Genomic DNA, 24,779 nt, shown 5'->3' on the forward strand with positions numbered 1-24,779 from the left:
ACTAAGTGACGGTTAAGAGTAACAATGGGAAAATCCTTTGAGATCCTACAGAACTGAGATTCCCAAAACCCATCAGGGAAGCAGGCAGCACCATTTGGAGCTTACAGCCTCCTGGCCTGAACAGAAGGACAGTACCCACAACGTACACACTCACCACGTCTGCTGTGCATCAGAGCATGAACGTTTATACCCAGGCCTGAAGACGTGCAAACACAAGATCCCACACGGCATCACAGTGGGCTTTTGCTCTGGATCCATGGAATAAGGCAAAGATAGCCAGGATGGAGTGTTTCCACAGGTTTATAAATCTGATAAATACAAGTATAACACCCTACCCACCACAATGGGGCAGGGAAGAAGGGAAGGGAGTCCCAAAGGTTGCTGAGCAAGTGCCGACTTGTACTTGGCAGCTGGAGAGTACGCGACAGCTGGAGATTTACGCTGATGTGTCAAACAGCTTCTCAATCATCTCTCCCACCTGGTCGACCTGGTATTTGATGTACTTCTCAGGGTTCTTGGTGAAGGGCACATTGCTGTATCTGCAAAGGAAGACAACCCCCAGCTGACAAATGACTGGAATCCAGCAAAAGAGACTCACTGGCCCCTCCTCTGCCACAAATCAGCTCCGCTCCAGCGGGTCCCACTTGAACCTGACAGGATATCTTGTAGGGAGCAAGTGATCTAGTTACAACTGGTCTCTGGAGGTTTGCACGAATAGCCCAGGGTGGCCCAGAGCTTTGTGCTAGCTGGAACATCTGCACTCATCCTGACCAAGGAATCAGGGTGACAGCAGACGCTCACAACTAGTAGAGTTCAGCTTCGGGATGTTTTAGCATGCAAGGCAGAGAAGCTAAGACATGAGAGTAGAAAAATGCCTCAAGCGAGGACTAATCTAGGCCCCAAAGACCTCAGTAAATCCAAAGAAGAGAGGACAATGTTGCAAGAGGTTGTCACCTGTTCAAGAAGGCACCATAGGTCTCTTTCACAATGGTTTTCTGTGCCCGGCGGATTTTGTCCCGTTGCTCCATGTCTGGGATTGCCCAGGCCTTCTGGATCTTACACAGCTCTTCCAGCCCGTCATTAAAACCCTGTCCCAAAGTAAAACTCAGTGAGTGTCCTGTCTGCAGTGACATCTCTACACCAAGTCTGATGTTCTTCCCCTCCACTGTTGATCGTCAACATCCCGGTCTCCTCCTTAGGCAGATCTTCGGTCTGACTGTCTCTCCCAATCTAGGGATCCCAAACTAGGGGATGTTCTCATGCCATTTAACACCCCCTTACCTTAAAGCGCTCCTTTATCATCTGCCTCTCCTTATCCTTGAGCTGCAACAAGGAGGGAAAGGATTTTATTTCACATCCAGAAATAAATTTCCAACATCAGTGTTTGCCCACAACTCCCCATCCAACTTAAGTAACATCCTACCTACTTGGCTTGAATTCCTTCTCCTAAAGCAGGATGGAGAGAAAGCTGCAGCGAGCAGCACACCCTACATTCAGCAATTGGCTTTCATCTGAAGTAGATTTAACAAGAGTAATTTTCAGCCAGAACAGACATAAAAATAGACTTCTTTATGCTTCTAGCCCTTTCTAAGGGAAGGTGTCAGGTTTTTTTCAAATCCAAAATAGAAGCATCTGCTCAGGTGCAAAATATAAGAACAGAGGCAGAGATTAAAACACTTGTATGAATCTGGGGCAGGGGAGATTAGAAGGCAGCGCTGCTCTCCATCCTGTCCCAGCCACAGTACTCACTCTGCAGAGTAATACCAGCATGAGATATAAAGAAAGTTTCTGAGAATTTTTGGATATGACAAGGGAGAAGATGTTTCCGGCGATTTCTACAATCTTAAAACCATCCTTGATCATCCTCTCACCTTCACTCCTGGCTGAAAGACAGGCAGGTTTCTCTCCAGGATGTAATCTGTCACCTTCAGCCAGCTGCATTTGAAATGACATGGGAAAGACGCAAAGAGGAGTTACTCATGTCTCACCAGAACATCTATGTCCTCACCCAAGACCCAAAGGCCACCACAAACAATACACACCCCAAAGCTTTCTGCAGTGGCCACTTTAAGTCAGATTAATCACTTGGTAAACAAAATACTTGGCTTTGGTTTTATGCAAGTCTCTGTTTCAGCTGATTTCTCCCACTGCTCCAGCAGCATTGGCCATGAATCTCCCAAGGAGCCCTCAAACTATGACAAAACTAAGGCAAGAGCAGAGGATGTCTCCTGACCTGCGCTGGTAGGTCTGGATCTGCTGTTCAATGAGCTCCCGGTAAGACCTCTCAGCTGTCTTCTGTGTCACAGCTACCAACTGGATCAGCTCGGACCTGAAAGAGGAGAAAACCTGAGGAAGCACACGAGCCAGCTGCTGTCAGAGCTGCTAGCAGGATGGCAACATTTCAAGCCCCTGCCAACAAGATCTTTTATGCCCCTTACAATAGAAGGGACCTTGAAATGCACGAATGGAGAGACAGCAGATACAGAAACAAGTTACTTTCCAAAGCCATATCCCCAGTCCTCTCAAGATCAAAGCATTCTCTACAACCTAAGGCATCTCTGGTACTTTTATCTTCCACTCCCATGTAATGCGATGTTTGTAACAGTGCCAAGGTTTCAAAAAGGCAGTTTCAAGAATGGAAGAAAGAGCAGAGATGAGATGCTAGCAGGTAAATGCACTCGATACAGAGCCCTGCTCCAAAACCATGCTTAGAATCAGCCTGGACTTCAAGGAGATTTACCCAGATACACACTTACTTCTCCAGGGATTTCAGAATGTAGTTGTAGTTGTTGTGCAGAAAAATGGCACTCAAAGCTGGGTCTTCATAAACCTTGGATTTACTAAGAAGGTTAAGCTGCAAGTTGCCCAGCACTTTGCCTTAAAGAGGGAAGAGCAGAGGACAAAAAGTTTCTCACTGTCTTACTGTTAAACACAGCAGCAAGATTTTACAGAGCCCCTTTGGCAGCTGAGAGCCTCTCTGGGGATGAAGGTGCAAAGCACTGGGTGAGAATGGTTCAAGGCAGCTGATGACAAAAAGCTCTGCAGCACAGCGAGCTGCTGCACTGTGCTTGGTCCTGTCTAACTGTAACAGTCAAATTCCCAGTTTGACCCTTTCATCCGCGCCTCCCATCAGACTCCAGCTCAAGCATGAAAAGATCCCATGGAGTAAGAGACACAGCCTGCGCTCTTCACCCAGGAATGAGCTAAGTGAAGGACAGCTGATGGGGCAGAAATGGGAAGGTGTGCAGAGTACTCACAGATGTAGGTGCTCAGCAGCCGCCTGCTGAACTCCGAACTGTAACTACTAGCTGAAGAGCTGGTCTCTGAAAAGAAAAGCATCTTAGGTCAGTTAACATGCCATGGGGAAGGGGCATATGTGTGGTCAGCCTGCCTCTATTCAAACAAGCCTCGTCCCTGTTGCTATGGAATTAGTGCAGAGCTCCCATCGACAGTGAAATCAGCTCCCTGCTTTAGTGCCAACTGTCAGCAGCTTATCCAGGGTGAGTGTGGAAAAGCTCTGCACCCCCCAATCGCTGTATCTGCATCAAGTGCTGAGCACCCTGGCAGAAATCTCTCCTTTCCTTCCTACTGCTCAGAGGACATCCACTTGATCAGAAATTGAGTCATTAAACACATCCTCTCCCCATCTTTCCCCCACCACCTGAGAAGGTTTTGTAAGCACTAGGAATTTGCAATCAGAGAACAAATGAGCTGGAGCTGTTAACAGCAGGCACACAACAGTAACTGAAACAAGCAGAAGGGCTCTGGAAAGTTTCAGCCATCCCCATGGTTGCTGATAGGACCTGCGTGGCTCTGGACGAGGGACTGCGCCAGCATGGGAGCCTGCCCTTGCAAGCAATGACTCTGGGCTGGCACGTGTTCCTCTGTCTATGCATAAGAGAGATGGCTTTCTGCCCTCAAGGGCTTGTGGGCTTGGGTCCCATGGGACACATCGGGTAGCTACCTCCTCCTCCCCCCACCAGAGTTTGGCAGCTGGGCGTAGCTCTGGTGGTCCGAGTTCATAAGCACCCCATGGGAAAAGCCTCGAGGCTCCTGTTGCTGGGAGCCGGACAATAAGGAGCGGAGCGCACGTGGGATAAAGCATGATACCAGCTGGGCCAGCTTGCTACCCATGCCAGAGAGATTCAGTGCCATGAGAGTGTCTTTAGCCTGTTTCAGTTCATATGGCATCCCTCATTGTCTGCTGGTGACAAGCCCTCCCTATTCTCTCCGGCCCCCTGGCAAGAGTTACTTTACCCTCCCATTTTTCCCTTTTCAATTTTGTGTTAATTTATTTACCACTCCTGGAGGATAAAAAATTAAAATACACCACCAGAGCCCAAGGCAATATGAACAGGTACATGTGGGTAAGTCTGCTTACCTCTGGGATCTAAAGGAATATTGTATGTGTCCCCAAGAACTACAAAGATTAGGCAGAGCAGAGAGAAAAGGGGAGGGAGGAGAGAGAAAAAGAAATGCAAAGTGCAAAAAGACAGGTTAGAGACCACCATCCCTTTGAGAACAAAGCAGATATTAACACAAAGCAGCCAGACAGCTACACAGGAGAGCAGGCAGGAGTCCCTCCAAGGCCACAAATGGAGTGGAGATCACAGAGGAAAAGGCAGAGTCTCACTTCCTTCCTCTGCTACGGAGGTTGGTTGTATTTAGCAAGACACCTCATTGCAAGTAATTTCAAATCCACTTTCGAGGCAATAGAAAGCTTCCCCTCATGCCAGTAGCAAGGTCCTTGAAATGAACTGCACAGCCCATATAACCTTCCCAAGAACCTGAGCAAAGCCATCCCACCCAGAACAGCTCTGCCCTGTGTGGGTGTCTCATGTTGGGCCAGGCCTGGCTTTTGGAGCAAGTGACAGAGCTGTTTCTGCATGAGAACAACACTTGCAGAGAGCAGGGAACGTCTGGCAGTAGATGGTTCCTACGGCCTGACTGCAGATGGAGAGAACAAGATTTACAATACTTGGATTGTGGGTCATCTCATGCACGGCTCTGAAGTACTACACGTCAGCCCACGTCACCAGATCTGTTAAAATTACACTGACTTCAAGCTTTAATAATTGAACATACTGCAAAGAGGCATTTTTCCCCTCAAGCTGTCTTTACACAGCAGGATCCCTCTATACCTGGTGGGACAACCAGACCGTCCTGGTTTGAGGTAAAACAGAACAAACTTTCTGTTCAGTAGTTTTACTTCTTAGCCAGGCCTCTTCTAACTCTCTGAAATTAACAGCATGTTGTGTCTAAAACAGTTCGTTCAGAGCAATAAGACAGTTTGTGCCAAGGAGTGGTATGCAGAGAGGCTCTTGCTTCTACTGATTGCTGTAACAACCAAGGTCAGCTAATTTCGTTATCTGCCCCGTTGGAGGGTCAGAAAGAGAAAGGCGTAGAGGGGTCCCACCTGTGGGGAGGAGCAGACAGCACAGGTGACCCAAAATTGACCAACAGGGGTATTCCATCCCATCTGCCCCATGCTCAGTATAAAAGCTGAGGGATCAAAGGGGCAACTCCCTTCCTTCAATGGCTGACATTCAAGGAGGACCCTGTCTGTTCACCTGCCTTTGATCCCGATGCGTGTGTTCCTGACTCCAACTCTGGAACCCAGTTCCCACTTATCGCCAAGTCCAGTCTGGGACTTCCCCACTGCCTGCTGGTGATGTCATCCTGGGAGCTTAATATGGTTTTGTATATATTGTATCTATTTCATTATTTTCCTTTTTATTATTAATATTTCATTAAAGTAGTTTAGTTTCTTCTAAACTCGTAAATCTCTATCTCTCCTCCTCCCCACCCTGTACAAGGGGTGTGAGGGGGGAGCATCTGTCACCAGCCATTGGTCAATTTGGCCAAAACCATGACACAGACACAATTAGAAAAGAAATGGGTTATGTATCATGGATATGGTCACATTTTGTTATATGACCAATATAAAAATTAAAAAAGCCTATGCTACCTTTTGAATCAGCTCCTACTGCATGACAACGTGCCAAGACTTTGAAACAACAGTGCTGACATCACCACTCTGGGAAGAACATGGTAAACAGCTGGATTCTCCAAGAAAAAAAAAAAAAACAACACTCAGACCATCTCTTTGGCCAAGGAGAGAGAGAGAGTCAAGACCCAGGAGGCACTGCGCATGCAAGTGGAGAGGGCATAAGGCAGTGGCTACAGATGTGGCAAGAAGCAGAGACATCGTAGCTCGAGTAAATTTAGAACAGACAGGATTTTCCAAGCAGGAATTGCAGATAAAAGTCTGGAGGCAGCTCTAAGATTCCCCCTTCCCCTGCTCCTAATGAGCTCCCTAACCCTCTCTCCAAACACCAGCTAGTGGCCTGTGCCTCCTCAGGTCCCTGAGCACCCTGAATCTTCAGTTCTCCACCTCTCCAGCCTGTTCTATTTCAACCTACTTGAAAGCACGAGCTCTACCAGGGCCAAAGGCCCACTAGAGAGCTGGAGCTGTTGCTCTGCACAGAACTAAGAACCATGCTCTGACACACAGCAGCATCCCGTTACATGATGCAGCAGCTCTCAGCTTCTGATCCATGTATTTCTGGAACTAGTCTCTTTAGCATCCTGGAGAGCAGAGCTAAAACTTGTCTCTCTGTTAGGGCACGTGGCACACAAATAGCCCAGGAGTCCCAGGCTGACTGTGGCTAGATACTGAGGAGAATATTCTTGCTGCTGCTGTTACATTCTGACCAGAGGATGTCGCAGAGAAAAGCGGCAATGCATCAACACACAGCTAAACTAAAGCTAACTCAGCTGGACCAGCCATCCTCACTCCAGTACAGTCAGAGGACCAGTCCAGTGTCAGATTTGAAGATAAATGACTAAGCCATCCTCTCTTGATACCATAGAGCACATCAGCAAAAACCATCAAAAGAGTACCTGATAGGAGCAAGTGTGGAAGGCCAGCAGGGAAACTCTCTGCATCCCTTGGAGTTCTCCAGATAACCAACTATGTGGTCATGGCAGATTTGGAGGACAAGACAAACCACAGGGTGAAGGACAGGAGGAGAATGAGCTCACAGTGCATGCTGAGGTTTGATCTTTTTAGGGAAGATGTCCAGACAATCTGGGGAAGGAACCGCATGCCCAAACAAGCCCCATGCATGTACCTTGTGATGCCAGCATGGCACCCGCTGTCTCCTGGAAATCCAACAATTGCTGTAGGAAAAGGATAGCCTGGAAGCAAGGGAGGGAAGTTATGAACAACCAACATTGCATCTCCTGTGCTCTGCTATTAAGGATTGTGAAGGACGACTTGTCCCTCCACGCTTAAAAGCCTTCAAGAAACAAGCCACGACACTCCTTTGAGTTGCTGTGTTTTACCCACACAGTCACATCATGGCTCAGCAAGGGTTACTAGCTAATCCACAGAAGACAATTAACTGCCCTTCAAGACAGCTTAACTTAAGAAAATAAGTTTCCCTACTGCTCTTTCTAAAACCTCTTCAGAGGCTTTTTTCTGACAAAGGATGGTTCAAATCACCGTCACGTACGTTGCTGGTGAGTTCGTGAACTGTTCCATCTTTTGGCATGTTATATTCCTTGTCCGGATCATTCTACGAAGAGAAGATAGAGACATAAGGCAAGCATGTAAGGAAACTGAAGGCATCTACAATACATCTGCTGCTGTAAGTGAGCTGTAGGCTTGTTTATCCAGCGTCTCTCAACAACCTCAGACCTGGCTCTCACAGTGCCATCTCCTGGTGCTCAGAAACCAGAGCTCCTGTGTATGGGCAGCTCAAGACCACAGGCATTTGTTCAGCATGTGACCCATCAAAAGTTCAGTTTACCTACCAGGCATCACATTCACCAAGCCCACCTTACACAGGGACAGTTTAACCCCAGTCCTCCAAAGCTTTTCAAATCAGCAATTTTCCTTTCTTTTTAAATAGGATTAAATTCTGAGATTGATTTGATATCTGCAGAGGCCTGGAAGCTCACGTCAAATTATTTGGAGTATGCCTGTTAAGGGTCTTAAGCAGAGGCCTCCTGTGTTTGAAATCAGCACCCAGCATTCAGTATTTGCAGCTGACTGTCCAAAGCAAGCCAGCAAGCACAGGCTGGCTGGATCAGGCCTGCTGACTCAGAAACAATGTGCTCTCATGGAAAGTGGAAAGTTAAACTGCTCAGAAACCCCCTCTTCTGAGCCTGCTGGTCTTGCTAGAGAGAACATTGAGGAGAATTCTACCTTAATGTTGTCTGCAAACTCTTCCAGTGCCTTTGCACCAGTGGTCTCCATGGAAGTGATCAGCCCTGGTAGTTTGTTCTTAGTGCCTGCTGCGGTTCCCTGGAATAGTGCCGTAACAGATCAGAGAAGGAAAACAAACAGTATCTGAACTTTCATTCAGCACCTACCCTCCCTGATCCCCCACCCCAGCATTTTATTCTCAATTCCCCATGTGCCAGGAGAATATTTGCAGCACCACCACATTGAATCCTGCATTCTTCAGCCAGCCAGGAAGGGAAGATGTTGTGACCCTAATGGTGACCAGGACCTGACCATTGCCCTGACCTCCTATGCAGGACCTGACCATTGCCCAGGGATTTCTTTGGTCAACAACCCTCCCTTTTCAGAGGCACCCATCCCTGGCTGACCCTGCTGCTGGACCTTTCAATTAAAGTATTTATTTTATAAAATTAGTGTGACACATGAGATTCTGCTGCGGGAAACCTAGGTTCAAGCCTGAAGGAGGGAGCATGCCCAAGAGTAAGTGTATGTATGAGGAGTCAAAAGGGGCACCCATTGGCCCGCTGGGGTCACCCGCTGCGAAGGGACCCTGGTCTGAGCAGTTAAAGATTTGGGTGCCGTGTGTGAGACTCCTTGAATGGGGTATGAACACTGGGGCAGCAGTTTCTCCTTTAGCAGCAGGCTCTCCTCAGAGCAGCTTATCTTCCATATGTCAGTGAGCACAGTACAAACTAAACTCAATAGTATCAGAGCTGCAACACCTCAGAGGCCACCTATACAGCAGAGTAATGCAGACAGTCCATCACCAGGTCATGACTGAAGTGAAGAGAACAGCTGCTGAGAGATGCTGAGATGCTGGTCCAACATCACAGAAAGGAGCAAACTGTATTTGTGTCATTTCCATTCCATGCTGTGGAGGACAGAAGCAGCGTGGCTTTATTAAAAGCCACTGGGATCATCCCTTTCAGAGAGTACTCCAGACAATCCAAACCACAGGACCCTCTCCAATCCCATCACATTTACCTGCAAAACCTGGTCAAATTCTGGCTTCATCTGCTTCAGATGCTTAAGGATGGGGAAGATTGTGAGTACAGCCGAATAGTCATGTCGGATGATGGCTTTCCGGGCAGCTGAGACTATGTTATCCCCCTCCATGATCAAGTTATCTAATGACTCCTGCAACAAAGCCAGAGAGTCAGAAGAAAGCAGCATGATATTTGCCCAGGCAGCACAAGCTACTAAATGCAGGATACCCATTAAGAATGCCAATTTAGCTCATGGGCCATTTGCAGTACCCAGTGAGTGGCTCTGAACACACGTTCTCCAGGGCCTCTGCAGGCCCTGGTTCCCTGCACAGGTCCTGGAAGACGACCCTAGAACCGGTGGTGCTCTTGGGCACCCATAGCAGGTGGTGGAATCCACATCCTCACAACGAAGGGGAAGGGAAAAAGACTTTGTGTGTATCCTCTACAAGGGAAGCCAAGCAAAGAGGCTCAACTGACCTGGATGAGAGAATCAAAAGTCTTCTTCTGGTGGTGCTCTGGGACAATTTCTGTCAGGAGCTGGTATTCACTCTGGGCCAGTTTGACAAAGGCACTAACGCAGTGAATGTACGCATCAATCTCGATGTCGAAGACGTCATCCCTCCCTGAAAGGGCAAGATGGTTTTAAGAGAGAACGAAATTCACACTGAGCTTTCAGCAGCTCTGCTCATTCCAAGGCCTCGGCATACACAAGGAGCACAAGGTTCTTCTGGAAAAGACAGTTCTGGCTTTACACCCATCCTTATGTGAGAACAATTATCTTCTCACCAAATCTGCACCCTGATTTGTGCATGGGAAGCTATGCATATCCTGCAGGAGGCAAAGTCATCTGCAGTTCAGGAAATAGCACATCAGGACACCAGCTCTTTCCGGCCTTATGACAGAAGGCAAGTTTGGAGCTCTTCTGGGATACAGACTAAATTTAATCAAGGGCTTGAACACCAAGTACTAAACTCAGGAAGGTCTGAGGTGAATTATTCAACATCTCTGCTTGTATTTTTAGAATTCCTTATCTCCATCCATCATGCAGATGAAGAACTGCCATTGTGCATCAACATTTCTGGGAAGTCAAGGCTGTCCTGGAAGGCAGCCTCTTCCCACAGGCAGAAACAGAAGATAAAAAACAGGCGGATGAACATTTAAATCCTATGAAGCAGGAATATCAGCACAGCTAGGTGAGCTATCTGTTACACAACGCTGCACACAAATGCAAATATTCGAGTCGGAGCATATGAATGTCTCAGGCAAACATCCATCAAAGAACCTATGTGGTAGGCATGAGAAGTGCCGGTATGATACAAAGGCCCACACCAACTCATGCCAACCACTAGCTGGAAGTGTCAGCAGGACAGACATAAACAGACTCACACAATCCCGCATTACTCAGACCCCTGTAGTAACCACTACAAGACAGTAAGATTACACAGAGAGGCCTTCTCTAGGCTATGGGCTGCTGCTTCTCTCCTCCCAGCAACATCTGCACCTTTTGACAGAGAAAGAACCAATTCTTCCCTACACTGACAGGTCCCTCAGGTTGATCTTTGAAAAGTTATGGTCAGCAGGGGACACACAAATGTGATGTGGTTTTACAGACTGCCTATGGTGGAGAGTGGCCCACTGTATTGCATGCCACATGTGACCACTTTCGTGTTTGCTTCACTTCAGCACCAAACAAGCCAGTAGCTACATACAGGAAAGTGCCCCTCAGCATGGTGGCCACCAGTCTTTGGTTGGACAAAGTTGGGGTTCCCTGTTTGAGGGCTTGGGGTGTGTGTGTGAGATTAGTAGGAGTGAATTCTACTGAGAAGAGCCAGAGCTTTTTAGCCAGAGAAGGCCCATGCTCCAGGACTGCCCATGTAGACAAACAGTCACTGGCTACAAAACTACTGTGAAACATGCTGAAAAGAAGGGATGTTAGCCAGCTTGTTATGAAGTGACAACACGGTACTTACCAGCAGCTGGACCATGCTTGTCGCTCAGGGTATCGGAAAGGTGTTTAACTCGTAAATCATGCTCATGACCTAGTGAGATGTCAGCCGGCACAAACAGAAGGCGCAATTTATCCAGGGTGGTTACAGCATGGATGCTCACACTGGCTGGAAGCTGCTTCAAGCTTGGCTTATTTGATCTGATGGACACTTTTTTTTCCCTACAGAGTCCCAGGAATGCTACCTGACCAAATCCCTTTGTTGGGCTATGTAGCAGTAGCAACCCTTTGAAACCTGATGAGAAGTGTGAGTTCAGTCATTTGTTGGGTCACAGGAGTCCCTTGAACCTCCTGCCATAAGTTCTGAATGGGACCGCAGGCACCAGCAGCCCAATTTGTACCTCAGCCATTACAAATCCAAAAATCAAAGCCCATCTCCTGCTCAGCATGAGAATTTTTCCCCCCAAATGAGTGATATTAGTCACCATCTGGGATTCAGTAGACTACAATGTAGGTGCTTAAGAGATCTACTTCGCATGCATACATAGCAGGAGGCAGAAAGGTCTTACAGATCTTTGAAGCAAGTGACCTCTTCTCCCTTACCCGGTATGAGCAGAGGAGACCAAAATACGGAAGATGACCATGTAGGAAGGTCTCCACAGAGAACATGTACAGGCACAATGCACTGAGCTAGCTGTGGTCTTACACTTCAACATCAGGTTTGGAAAGGTCACTAGGAAACTGGATGTGTCTCAAAGTCCAGGCAAAAAGAAAAGAAAACAGAAACACCACAAGCAGATGTCATCAGAGCAGAGCTTCCATTAACCAGGTGGCTATGGTGGGTCAACTGCTTTAAGGTAACATTCCTCTCCACCTGTACTCATGTTTATGGAGACTTTGAAGTTCAGACACGAAATTCAGAAGAATAATTTGGCCCTCCAGCATCTCCTTGGTTCTCCACGGTCAGCTGTACCTATCCAATGCTGTCCACCAAGCACTGGGCTAATGGAAGTCCCACCTGGAAAAGCAAGGCTGATACACAGAGAAAGTCGAGGATGAAGTAGCTAGAGCTGTGATTACCTTCCATAGGAATGAGGTTAGAGGCCCCCTTTTTCCCATCTAGACCATGCTGAGAGTACTGTTTCAGAAGGTTCTGAGCCTTACGGATCGTGCCTGTCACCAGAGCCAGAGAGAAGAGACAAGACCTAGAAAATGAGTGAAAGAAAACAAACCCAGAACACCAGCCCTCCACCAGCAAGTCACCTGGGCCCAGCAAGAGGATGCTGGGCACCAATGAGCATGCTCAGTACAGGAAAGTGAACCCCAAACTCATGTCCAAGTGTGCAGTTACAATGGCATTTCCAGACTGTTTCCCTGCTTTGAGGGTGGAGGCATGAATTCCAGCCAGGGTTACAGAATCAGGGAGTGCTCAAATCAGTCTGGTGAGGTGGTATGGCTGTGTGAGAAAACATGATCAGAGAAGGGAAGCAACAAAGCACCCTGTAATGAGTTTATTTAACTCGTTACTCTGCATCGAAATGGGAAGGGTTTGTTGCTTTCCCTCAGCTGTGGAAGCAGGACTTCGCAGTACGGGCAATTCCTGTCCAGGAACACATTGCCTGCTCCCCAGAGCCTAATTGCAGCCTCTTGATTAGAGCTGCAGAAAAAGGTGCCTTTCAGAGGGGTATTTTCTGAGCATGCTCAATATAGACCCATCAGGAGCCCCACAGCCAAGACAAGGAATGATCTCTGGTGTCACAGGAAGCGATAAAAGGGTGACAACCTCTGGGCTCGAGAGAGCAATTGCAGCAGCAATTCCCATCACAGGAATCACAGAATAATGGATGCTGCCCACCCATGTCTAACTCGCATTAAGTCACTCTAATCCCCAAGACACTTCTCTTCTAAGGAACTGCAAATCAATTAAAACCATGGAAAAAAAAAATAACACTGGGTTAAAAGATTTATACTTAACACACACAAAAACCAGACAGAACTGAACAAAAGCCAACGCTGGATATACAGCTAGAAAGCACAAAACAAAGCATTAATGTGACAACTGAAGACTAAGCACTGTTTCCACATTAAAAGGTTAGTCGTCATGCAACAAGCTACAATTATCACAAGCACACGGACACCCTCTCACAGCACAACTTTGCTGTTGCCTGCACAACAGGGAATGGAAAGTTTTGGGAAGGCAGAAGGAGTTTCTATAGGAGACCCAAATGAAACAGAGCTGGGCTGAGTAAATGAAGAAGGATCCACGAAATAAAAATCCTGCTGCCAAAATTAAGAATTGTTCTTCTGCTTTAAAGCAATAAATACTTCAAACACGCAGAAAATCCCTACTTCCACCAGCAACTGTAAGCCAGAGTGCAGCCTGGAAATGAGCATTGGCTGCCCAAATGCTAAGGACCACTATCCTGAGGGGAAGCCCACGTACAGACTGCTGCAGAACAGCATCCTGGGGTGCAGGGCAGCTTCATCCCATGAAGGGATATATGGCAGGGGGAAGGAAACTTCGAGACCTCCAGACAGTGCATCTCTAACAGGGGAGAACAGGAGAGAGAAGTTCCCACTGAATTACCAAGCTGCCTTAAGCTGGTGCACTTCCTAAATAACAGAACATGGTTCTTCAAGTGTAATGTTTTACCAGCAACATTTTCCTTCTACCAGTTCAAAGAGTTCTCAACCATTTAGTAAAGAAAAAAAAAGTCATATCCATAAAGCATTCTTCTAGCAGGAAACTTCTCCCCTCTAGACCTACACCAGGTGGGAAGACTTACACCCTTGCTGTGCTGATGCATTTGCTCCTAGCTTCTGCCATATGAAGAAATGGGAGGGCTACGCCTCTTCTTCCAAGCTTCCCTGTGCTCTTCACACCCAACACTTTCACGTTATTCTTAGCTACTTTCAGAAACCTCGAGAGCTTGGGCACATCAGCGGGTTTCTCTGAGGAGGCAGGACTGTAGCAAGCTCTGGAGATATGCACTAAGCTCTTTCTTACTGCTGTTACCATGGCCCAGCTGATGCAGAGCAGCTCAACCCAGGTACTGTTCTTGTACCAGTTCTGTCATCTTTCCCACTTTCAAGTATCCAGGGGGAGGGGGGGTGTGGGGTGTGAAATAAAGAGGGTAAACTGGTGTGAAAACCAAGCAGACAGCACAACTGCAGCTGCTGTCAACAGGATCTCACTTCACAGGTATGCAGTGCACGTCTCCACAGCCCACCTCTGACAGTTTCTTCTCAGAAGAGAGCTGAAACACCTCTGCTGCATTTTATTTGCATAAACACAATTACCTGTGTTTACGCTGCCACACACCGAGTGTTCACTGTTCATGGGCATCGCTTCAGTGCTGCTGCATCCCTCTTACTTAGCATTATAATCAGGCTTTAATAGATTCTAGTGGAAGCCAAATGCTTTTGTTCCATGATTGTTTTCCCCTATTAGGCAGCTCGCAAACCAAATGGGATGGCGTTTCAGCTACTAATGAAAACATCACATTCAGGCTAGGCAGTGATCAATATGGCAAGCGGGAAGGAGGAACAGGCTCTTTATTCTGCCACACAAAGACTCCACAGCCTGCCTTCAGGTAGCACCTCACCGCTAGGTAAACTGGAGCATTAAGGAAACTGGAAAAGGGCTCCCTATAGCTTGAAAAGAGCCCCGCAAAAAAAAAAAACCAAAAAAACAAACAAGTCAAAACACACCTGAAACTTTTACACCTGCGGCCCAATTGTTAAATAAAGTGGCTTTTGGGCACACATGAGGCACAGTTTTCCAATTCCACATTGTTCTCCTGTTTCTCTCTTCCATTAGGCAGTTTTCTAAACAAGCAGAAGGGCAACACATCCTCTTTTCTTAAGTACCAGCTGCTGGAGTCTCCGTAAATTGGCTAAAGCTCTCTGGCTTTTACTTGTAGGCAGCGAGGCTGGGTGCTCCTACGGGCATCTTCTGGCCCTACCCTTCCCTGGCAATGCAGAGCTTCTGAGCTACTTGCTGCTGTCAAGCCAACTAAAGAACACTGGGTCTATAGGCATCACAAAGAAACAATATTTTCTGTGCATATATTCGCAGCAGGATGATTTCAGAATCTGAATACACTTGCTCTCTGAGACAGACTGCTGACATTTCAAACAGCAAACTACTTAAAAAAAAAAAAAAGCCCACAGATTGCTTCATCAGTCCAACTTGACTTGGCAAGTTTCAGTTAAGAGACGATGACCCTGCTTTAGAAGTGTCTCCACCAGTCAGATTTTCAACTGCAGGCTGTAACAACAGGAGACGGTACAGGGTACACCAACAAATAAAACAATCACAGAGAGATGAAAACCCTCTGAAACAACACATGGATATGGAACAAGTTCTCCAGAATCCAACATAGTACCTGGGGGAGCATAGGGGGGGTTGTCTGTCTCCGCCTTCTTACCCTGTCCCTAATACCTCACCTTTCCTTTAGCTGTAGCCTCTCTTGCGCTTTGCTTTGTGGGTAAACAAGTTATAGCACTTGTTTAGTTAGCACAGATTTAGTTTGTTATTTATCCCTTGCAACAGGTTAAAGTGCGCATTGGGGTGTGCACTGGGATATTCTTCCTTAAGGACTAAGAAAATTAACTCACTTGTTGGAATCATGAGAAAAATGCCTTGTCTGAAACCCAAATTGGCAGAACTTGACTTTACTTACTGAAGCAATAGCACAGGAAAAAATTTCTTCTTCCACAATTGAAAAAAGGCTAAAACCAGGGGAATCAAACACCACCAGATGAATACTGCTATGAAGAGGGCCACTGTGCCAGTGCAAAGAGGGCTGTAAGACCTCCAGCTCAGGAGCTGTTCTTGAAAGCTGATGGAACCACAGAAAAAACTGTGAAACTCTGCTCAAAGACTATTTTTTTCCCCCCCATTTTTAGTTTCACTTAAGTACAATTCAGCAGCCATAAGAGATGGCTGCTGTATGAGATTTAAACACCCCTGTCCTTCAAGAGCTACTGTCTGCTTCTCTGCCCTTGTTCACAGAAGATTGGGCACAAGTTAGCCACTACTTTTTCTTGAGATTAACAATGCCCCAATAGATCATTTGAAATGCTCTTTCCTTCACACACCGTCAGCTCTGTAAGTGCCTTCAGACCGTGCTCTGTGGCTTCCACCTGGTCCATCTCACAAACTCCAATTAAACTGGGCAAAAAGAGGTGAAAGTTTCCTGACAAATCTACAGCCAAGACATTCACCATGACAAGTAATTTTGGATGCCCAAATGCATCCATTTTGGAGGAGCCCTGTTTGTAGGGAACAAACGCTTGTGCTCTCAAACGTGTGGGCTCCTTTCTGTACTCTCTAGATGAGCACCCAAGATCTGAGACTCATTAAAAGAGTCCCAGTGATTTTTCTTAATCTGTTCATGAAAAAAGACTCTCTGACTATTTACCGAGAGTCCAGGGGAGATGTTACCATTTGGCAGGCTGCTCAGAAAGATTTGCTGACCATGCTGACTTCACTGCAACCAAAACCCAGGGATGTTTCCGGTATCAGGTGATAACTGAGAACTGTGGACCAAGTTTGAAGCATCCATAACCGGAGTTCCCTGTGGCTCAATTACAGATGCCCATATGGCATCTTTCCAGTACAGAGATATTGAACCACAAAAAAAAAAAAAATAATTTTTACCTATTGTAATGCTGTTGGGCAGGAGCCACTCTTCAAGAGCTAAACACAAATGACTGCCATCATGCTTCAGAGCAGTTTTAAACACTGTTTTTCTGCCATCTGCAGCATAGCTAGTTCTTCTTAGCAGAAGGATATTGTCCTCTACAGGTCTCCCAACACCGGTGGCAAATTCTTAGGTGAATAATTACCTGCGAAACTCCAGAGAAAAGCCAAGAGTGGTGTGAGACACCCCCATGGGTTGTTTTCTGCTCCCAGGGAAAAATCCACTGAAGTTTGCAGACTAACTGCATTCACCAACTGCAACTTGCACATCAGCTTTCAGGAACAGCTCTAGGGCACGACAGCAATAGCACAGACTGATTTTAAAAGACCAGAGGGGTGATGTCTGGATGTCACAGCATTTTCCAGGCAGTCCTCCCTCTCCAAATATCCCAGGCACACCCTCTGCTTTAGCAAGAAGAGGCCCAGCAAAGCCTCTCCACACACAGAAGTGAAGAGAGCGAGCACCAGGGCCAGCACACGCACACATAGACGCACATTACCTGGGATGAGGACTGCATTCACATCAGGATTATAAAAATAAACACAACACAATTAAAATGGGTATTTCTTTTCTTCCCTTTACCCATCCCATCCACTCCCAGTCCCTACCCACATTCCTCATTATTTTCCTGAGCCCAGTAAGAGTATTTGGACAACAGAGGAAAAAAAATATTAGCGTGGGAGAGTATTAGCCAGATAAACCCACAGAAATATGAACTTTTCTGACTTTCATCACTATTACAGAGGAGACAACAGGGTGCTGTGACACACAAAGGCACGATATCACTGCACTGCTGTGGGAGGTACATGCTAACTTTTGCTAGCCCTCCTTCTGGCCGTGCTCCCACTAGATGGCACATTTCAGAGATGGGAACTCCAGCTCTGCACCAGAGTGACCAGCCTTCACCAGCTGCAGAAAATGCAGCAAAACTCCATTATGAGGAGAGGTGGAATAAGCCACCAGCCACATTCATTGCTCTTCCAGAGACAGGCCAAGGCAAAAGCTTTAACAGCCCTTCCAAAATTCAGAGAACTCCGGATCTCATTTCTGTAGGCACCTACCTAGTCCCCATCTCAACTCCTGATGAGTTCTTTGTTCCCTAGCACAATAATAATTTATTCATAACTAATAATGAAAGCAATGTGTTTTATCAGATCTGAGTTTTCTATCTTGCTGTGGCACAGTCTATACTCCATATTCCAGGGCTGAGGACAGGTGTTCTCAGATCATATCGTTTTATAGCCCTCTTGGGTCTCTTTTTACTTATCTCCTTTGTTAAGGCAATGGCCTTTTCTCTCCCTGTATACAGGATCCCTCTCCTCCCTTTACATTGCCCAGAGAACAGACCTGATGACTTAACAGACAGAAAACGTCTCAACGCTGAATCCAGGGCAGAGAAGAGGTGCTTATCTCCAAAATCTCACCCCTGCTCCTGTCCTAAGAGCACATTTTAGACACAGAGGCTACCTCAGCAGTGAGAAGGCCTGCAGGTATGTGTTTGATACCCAGGCAAGAGGATACACAGTACAGTTATCCCCCCACTTCAGGGACTCACCTGGTCTCTTGACTGGCTTTTTGGTGGGGGTGTCCTTCCTTTTGTTCTGAATGGCAGGGGAATACGGCACCCCGGTGGAGGAGCTGTTCTTACGGAAATGATCTTTCAGCCCCTTGATGGAGCGGTCAAGCTGGACAGAGCGGATTTGGAAGTAAACAGTCATGAAATCTAAGGAGACAAGGTAGAAACAAGATTATAAGCAAACAGGGAACACTATATGGTAAAAAAAAACCTTTTCCTGAAACACTCCATGCCGCTGATTGATGTGGGTCCCCAAGTAAGTTTTTCCTTCCCTCTCCTATTTTCTTCAAAAACTTCTTCCTCCTCCCCCAGCAGTATTCATTCCAGCCCTCCCACCACACACAACATTAAGTCTGGGCACCACTACCAAGAGCATATCAGTTGTGCAACTGATGGGAGACATCTGTGCAAGACATTGTCAGCTGCTAGCAAGAGAGACTTCACACACTTCTCAGGATTCAGAGCACTCAGGAACTAAATGAGGTGTTCATCATTTAAAATCAGAATACAAACCAACTAATGAAATATGCTATATATGCTTGAGTTGCCTTTGATCATGGAAAAATTCTTAAGAAGCTTTTAAAGATGTTCATCATACTTTGTAAGCACAGTAATCCCCACTCAGAAGTAAATCATTGATTCTAGTAGCTATATGTATGTGAAAGTACATGTTTCCTGTAACAGGTCCACAAAGTTATTCAATCCCAAAGGAAAAGTTAATAAAAGAGCATAAAGCTGTAGGTAGATTTTGATGCTGCAGAACAGCAGAACTCGGAAAGAAGAGTCAGGTACCGACCGAAGAAACTATTCTGTGCTGCCTTCCCCCCATCCTAGGTCACATTTAATACAAAAAGTTCTGTTCGTGAATAGTTCCCAAATGGGAATAAGTGACCAGTGCCTTTCACATTGATAATACCTGAGCACTAGATAGTTGCAGCTCCATGAGAAGGCATTACAGAGGCAAGTCAAATGGATTTCTGCTATAGGACAGACTATACACTAAGAAAAATTGTGCTTTATTTACACAGCTTTTTTTCCCTCCTCATATCCACCATGAGATCATTGTGTTCAACTGACAAATCACACTTCAGTCTCACCACAAACACTGTAAAAAATGCAGGAAGGTGACTGAAAGGAAACCGAACTACTCACAAAAAGGTACCAGTAAGGCAGTCACTAGGTTTGTTAGAGCTGCTAGGTACCAACAGCAGTGTGACCCACGGTTTGTTAGCCACAGCAACACCTACGCAGAGGCTTCGTGGCTGAAGGTGTGTTATCTATAAGCCAAGCTGTGCAGAGCTACACACAACCCTCAGCACCCTACTTTTGCTCTCAACCACATGTGAGTGAGTAGTTGGAGAGAACTCACCTGATACAGAACTACAAGGGAACAACACGCAGCGCTACCAACCTTGATTCCTGCCATTTTCCACCAGCCAGCCAGAAATGCGGATGATATCATGCAGGACACTCTCCTGGAGGTGCTCCAGAGACATCTCCTCCTGTGTCTCCATTTCATCGTCCCCGCTGATCAGGTCCAGGATGAGGATGGGTGGGACCGGCTTGGTGTGTCGTGTCATCAAGCTGCGGAACTCTGATTCCAGGGACTCCTTGCCCCTCTCAAAGAGGGATTTCTAGTACAAAACAGCAGAAGAACAGAAGCAGCACAGGGCTTCTGTAATCAGTCACTCACAAGTGTTTCTGGACGAGAACGCACTTTCTGCAGCATTTCTAACCACTGTGAAGTACTGCACGCTTCAAACTCCAACAACGCCTGTAACTAAGAGACTTTTAAAGAGAATTAAATAAAAAAGAAATGCTTGGGAGTTGCTCAGTCTTCAAGTGGGATTTAAACAGATCTCCCATGCTGCTCAAGCAGTTCAACGACTGACAAGAGCGACTCAGGAGGAGGTTCAATCAACTCCAATACACATGCAACATACCCTTTCAGAAGTCCTACTGGCACAATGCACACAGAGAGCAAAACACCACAAGCAGAAATGCTGCTGAGTGCAGAGTTAAACAGCAGCCAAAAGAATCGTTTCTTCAGCTGTGCCCAAACACCTTCTTCACCAGGCAGCAAGCCCATCAGCCCCACTCAGCAAGGGGGCACACAGCAGGGGTACGTCTGTCCCTCTCACCCATGCCAGGTTCCAGACCCACAACCTACCACACGGTTCAGCTCCGGGCTGTCTGGATTGTTGTCCTGGAAGTATTCCACTGCCTTCTGGATTTTGTCCATGCAATTCAAGTATTCCTCCAGCCTCCCAGTGGGGCTGAAAATAAAACCAAAAATAAAAAGCAGTGAGTGCCCCAAAAAGCAAAGAAAGAAGATACCAAGAAAGCACCAGACCAAATTCAGGATAAAAATAACAAGGACAATTTCAATTCCATTTTCTTCAACTAGGAGGAGATCGTGGGATTCCCTTTTGCGTCTACTCAGTGCCACAGCAGAACACCCAATCCATGCAGCAAGTGCAGAAGTACTGATGATGGAACAGCACACAACTTTTAGCCTTGCCTTCCTCTCCCAATCAGGCCTGCATGGTAAAATGTGGAGGAAGCTGCACATCCCACCCCAAAGAAGGGCCATCACAACATCCTCCCAGAGACTGAAAGCAGGCTCCAGGACAGGTCTGATTTATCCTGGATGGAGAGACAACATCAACAGGGCAGGAAGAACCTTTGGGAAAAGGATGGAGGAAAGAAGAAAAGCCACCAATGCCCACAGGATTCATGGCAGCCTGTCTACAAAACCCGGAAGAGACACCAGTGCAGAGTCTGAGCAGACTTTGCCTTCTGGGGATTGCTGAAGGTCAAGTAAGGCATCTTTATTGTGGACTGATGGTGGGGAAAGAGTGTGGGAAGGGTACAAGGAACACTATGATGAGTGTGTGGAGTCAGCTCCCCTACCTCCCCCACAAAAGTTCAATAGGATGAAGCTCTGCTCAACTCACCCTTCCTTTATGATCTTCTCTGTGTCCTTCGCTACATGGTAGTAACTGATGACGTGATCCAAGCAGGACAGGGTCTTCTCCACATTCTCCTGCAAGCGCTGCAGGTTCTCTGTCTGTTTATGGACAGGGATGATCGAGTTCTCCAGCTTCATCAAACGACTTTCAAACGAGGAGAGAATAGAAACCTACATGCCAAGAGAAAAACAGAGAGCTGAGGACATCCTTCTACATGGATGCGCGCAGTAGGAGAGTAGTTAGAGCAGGGCAATCGGGGACCTTCAGCTTCTCTTATCGGGCTCTGCTACTAATTTGCCATGGCTCCTTAGGTGGGCTGTTTAACCCCTCTATGTGCTAATTTCTATCAGGAATCACAAAACAGATGACCTGTCATACAGAGGTGGGCTAATCTTGAATTAAATGTTTGTAAAGCATGAAAATAACGTTCCATGCCAAAATGTAATTCTTTCAAGATTCACTCCTATGTTATGTTTTCCACACTTCTCTGGTGGTGCCTCTGTGACTTTCTTAAAGCACTGAGCCCAAAACTGTACATACTATACTAGCTGAGGGCTTACAAGCAATTAGAGCACAATAATTACTTTCTACCTCTTAAACAGAACACTCCCAAAATAAAACTCCAAATGAGACCTAACTTTATGAAGCAACAATATGATGCTGCTGCACAAACTAGTGTGTGGTCTATTAATACCTCTTCCCAAGAGAGAGGACAGACCGTAAAGAGACATGGCCAACAGCTCATTTGAGCCCTCATCTTCCCAGGAGAGAAGCTTAGGACTGAACCATTCATCAGTTTTCCCCTTTGCCCAGCCACTGAAATGTAAAACAGCAACGCAGAGCAAGTGATTCATGGCTCTACATTCCTCAGATGGGCACAATGACAGCCTTGAAAACAGATTCTGCTACGAAAAAGTAAACCCAGGCCCAACATTAAGGCTGAGCTTCAAGGACCTCCTTACCATGTTCTTTGTAAGCTGGTCACTCTTCTCAAGGCTCTCTTTGATAAAGGACAGAGTTTCTTCCTCCTGTCAGTAGGATGAAAAAATAAGTCTTCAATTTGGAACACGAAGCATTTCATTCACTAAACATCACATGTAGGTTTTTACAAGTCCTAGTAAACACTGCAGCAAACCTTGTTTGGTCTGATGCTGAGGCCACGTTTTAATATGCTTGAGGCTACATTTAAATATGCTGCCTCTTAACAGAAATCAGGGCAACTAACCCAAGGTGAGCGACACATAACGTAACAAGTGAGGTTTTTATGGATTACTTATTTCCCTTCAATACCACGAGCACACTAAAGTCACAGCACTATATGAAATTAACAAATTCACCACAGAGGCACACAGACTCAGACCACACATTTCCCTGCCACAGCACAACACAGGTGTTGCACTCACATCAAAGCCCACGCGCAGCTGTGAGCTCAAGTGGCCAACACAGAGCAACCACCAAGGGCTGTTTTCAAGCCATCAAAGCTCAGAGACAGGGGAAACAATAGCAGCCTGCACAGGCTGGCCTCTCAGACCAGATCTGAGGACCTGAAGGGAGAGCCCCCAGCAGCTACCAGGCCCTAAAAGCCGGCCCCAGGCCCTACGAGGGGGGCAGAGACACTCCTTGACCCTGAAAGCCAAGGGCCTAAGCCCTGAAGGGGACCTGGGGATGCTGCCAGGCCCGGAGCGGGGTGACCAGTCCCTTGGGGGATGCCGGGACGCCCCCAGGCCCGGTGGGGACCTCCAGGACGCCTCCCAGCCCCGTCTCCTAGGCAACACGCTGGGGCTGCAGGTGCGGGCCCAGGCCCCGTCCAGGCCCGCAGCGGGTCCCTTTGCCCAGTCCTACCTGCTTGAGCTTGTCCTCGATCTCCCTCCTGCGGGCCGATACCTCCTCGGTGGGGATCATCCTGCCGCGGGGCGCCGGAGCCGCGCTCCCCCGTTCAGTCCCTCCGCGGACACTGGCTTCCGCTCCGCCGTCACTGCCCCGGCGCCATCTTGGGAGCGGCGGCACACAGGGCGCATGCGCAGCGAGGCCAGCCACCATCTGCGGAGTGGCCGACGCCTAAATAGGGGCCGGAAAGGCGGTGGCCGCCGTGCGCATGCGTAGTTGTCCCCAAGGGGAAGGGGCGCATGCGCAGTGTCCCTCGTAACGGCCATGTTGGGAGTGGCGGCCCGGCTCCGCCGCCATGTTGGGAGTGGTGTGGTGTGTTCTTGTGTGGCGGGCCCCGATATGGCACCACCTTTCTCTCAGGGCAGGCCTGGCTTCCCAAGCCCGCCATCCCCGCTACTCCAACCCCAATGTCAGCGGCGTCCCCACGGGACACGGGGTCCTGGGGGGGTTGGTCCAAAGCCACCCTACTTCCCCCCTGCCAAGCTGTGCGGGCAGCCAGGCCCAGAGCCGCTCTGCCACACACCTGGGGGGAGAATCAAGGCCTGGAGGAAGATTACAGGGGTTTGGGCCAGGGAAATGAAATGATAGAAAGTTGAATATGAATTATGGAAATGTAGGCGTTTGCAGGAGTGCAGGTTACTCTACCCCAGTCCTGCATCCATTTTCCGGAAAGCCTGCCACCACAGGGACGCTGCCATCTTCTCCCTTCTGTGTGGGGATGGCTGGGTTTATCGCACACTGGGGCAGTTACAGGGCTCTGCATCCTCATAAACCACGTCCAGCCTGGAGCAGCCTATGTTTATCACACACTGGGGCAGTTTTGGGGCTCTGCATCCCCATAAACCAAGTCCAGCCCGGAGCAGGGAGCTGGTTTTATCAGTACAGACTGTCCCAGCCTCCCGCCGTCTCATGCTGCTCTGAGGCAAGGCTCCTGCCACGTGAAGGGACCAGCCCGTTCCCATCCATCTTCCCCTTGTCAACCACCGCAGGCTCTGGAAACGAGCTGAAACAGCCCAAAAGGGCCTCTTTTGTTCGACAACTTCAGCGCATTTCATAACCCACCTTATCACGCTGCAAACAGCTGTGCCCAGGCTCTGGCTGCTGTGAGGGGCAATGCACGGCCAAGGCACTGTGTTTTCTGTGTGTGACATTGGCTTGCCCGTGTTCTATGGGGACACCTGCTAAAAAGGAACTTGTCCTATGCGTATAAGAGAGAAGACCCCTGTTCAGGGTCAGCACCCAGCGCCTCTTGTACTTTTCCACACTGGGCAGGTGTGATTGGGAAGGGTTTTTTCCCCTGTACACCAGAGCCATCTCTTTTTTTTTTTATAGCAATCTGTGCTCTTTCTGCTAACACTCATCCCCTCATTCAAAGGGCAGCCAGAGCCAAAAGTAAAACTCCCCTCGCTAAGCGCGGGGAACAATTGTGTGCGCTCCCCTGAATAGTGCTATAT

At 47.6% G+C, this 24,779-nt stretch overlaps 1 protein-coding gene across 11 annotated transcripts; it reads right to left on the minus strand.

Moving 5' to 3' along the window:
* Positions 1 to 282: 282 nt before the first annotated feature.
* EXOC7 (exocyst complex component 7) lies at positions 283 to 23,485 on the minus strand. Of its 11 annotated transcripts, XM_063351705.1 has the most exons (22): positions 23,281 to 23,485; positions 22,401 to 22,466; positions 21,424 to 21,608; positions 20,637 to 20,742; positions 19,878 to 20,100; positions 18,446 to 18,613; positions 17,390 to 17,401; positions 12,263 to 12,355; positions 11,208 to 11,276; positions 9,715 to 9,860; positions 9,236 to 9,388; positions 8,213 to 8,311; positions 7,518 to 7,580; positions 7,134 to 7,200; positions 4,382 to 4,420; positions 3,258 to 3,323; positions 2,757 to 2,877; positions 2,234 to 2,329; positions 1,872 to 1,935; positions 1,282 to 1,323; positions 955 to 1,088; positions 283 to 539 (listed from the first exon to the last, which is right to left on the minus strand). In XM_063351705.1, exons 1-22 carry the CDS (start codon positions 23,476 to 23,478, stop codon positions 437 to 439), a joined length of 2,313 nt encoding a protein of 770 aa, XP_063207775.1. In that variant the 5' UTR covers positions 23,479 to 23,485; the 3' UTR covers positions 283 to 436. The 11 variants fall into 11 exon arrangements, with proteins under 11 accessions (XP_063207775.1, XP_063207776.1, XP_063207777.1 ...); XM_063351706.1 differs by lacking the exon at positions 17,390 to 17,401; XM_063351707.1 differs by lacking the exon at positions 4,382 to 4,420.
* Positions 23,486 to 24,779: the final 1,294 nt, after the last annotated feature.

This window comes from Chroicocephalus ridibundus, chromosome 14, assembly GCF_963924245.1.
Source record: "Chroicocephalus ridibundus chromosome 14, bChrRid1.1, whole genome shotgun sequence".
In the NCBI taxonomy this organism is placed as follows: domain Eukaryota; kingdom Metazoa; phylum Chordata; class Aves; order Charadriiformes; family Laridae; genus Chroicocephalus; species Chroicocephalus ridibundus.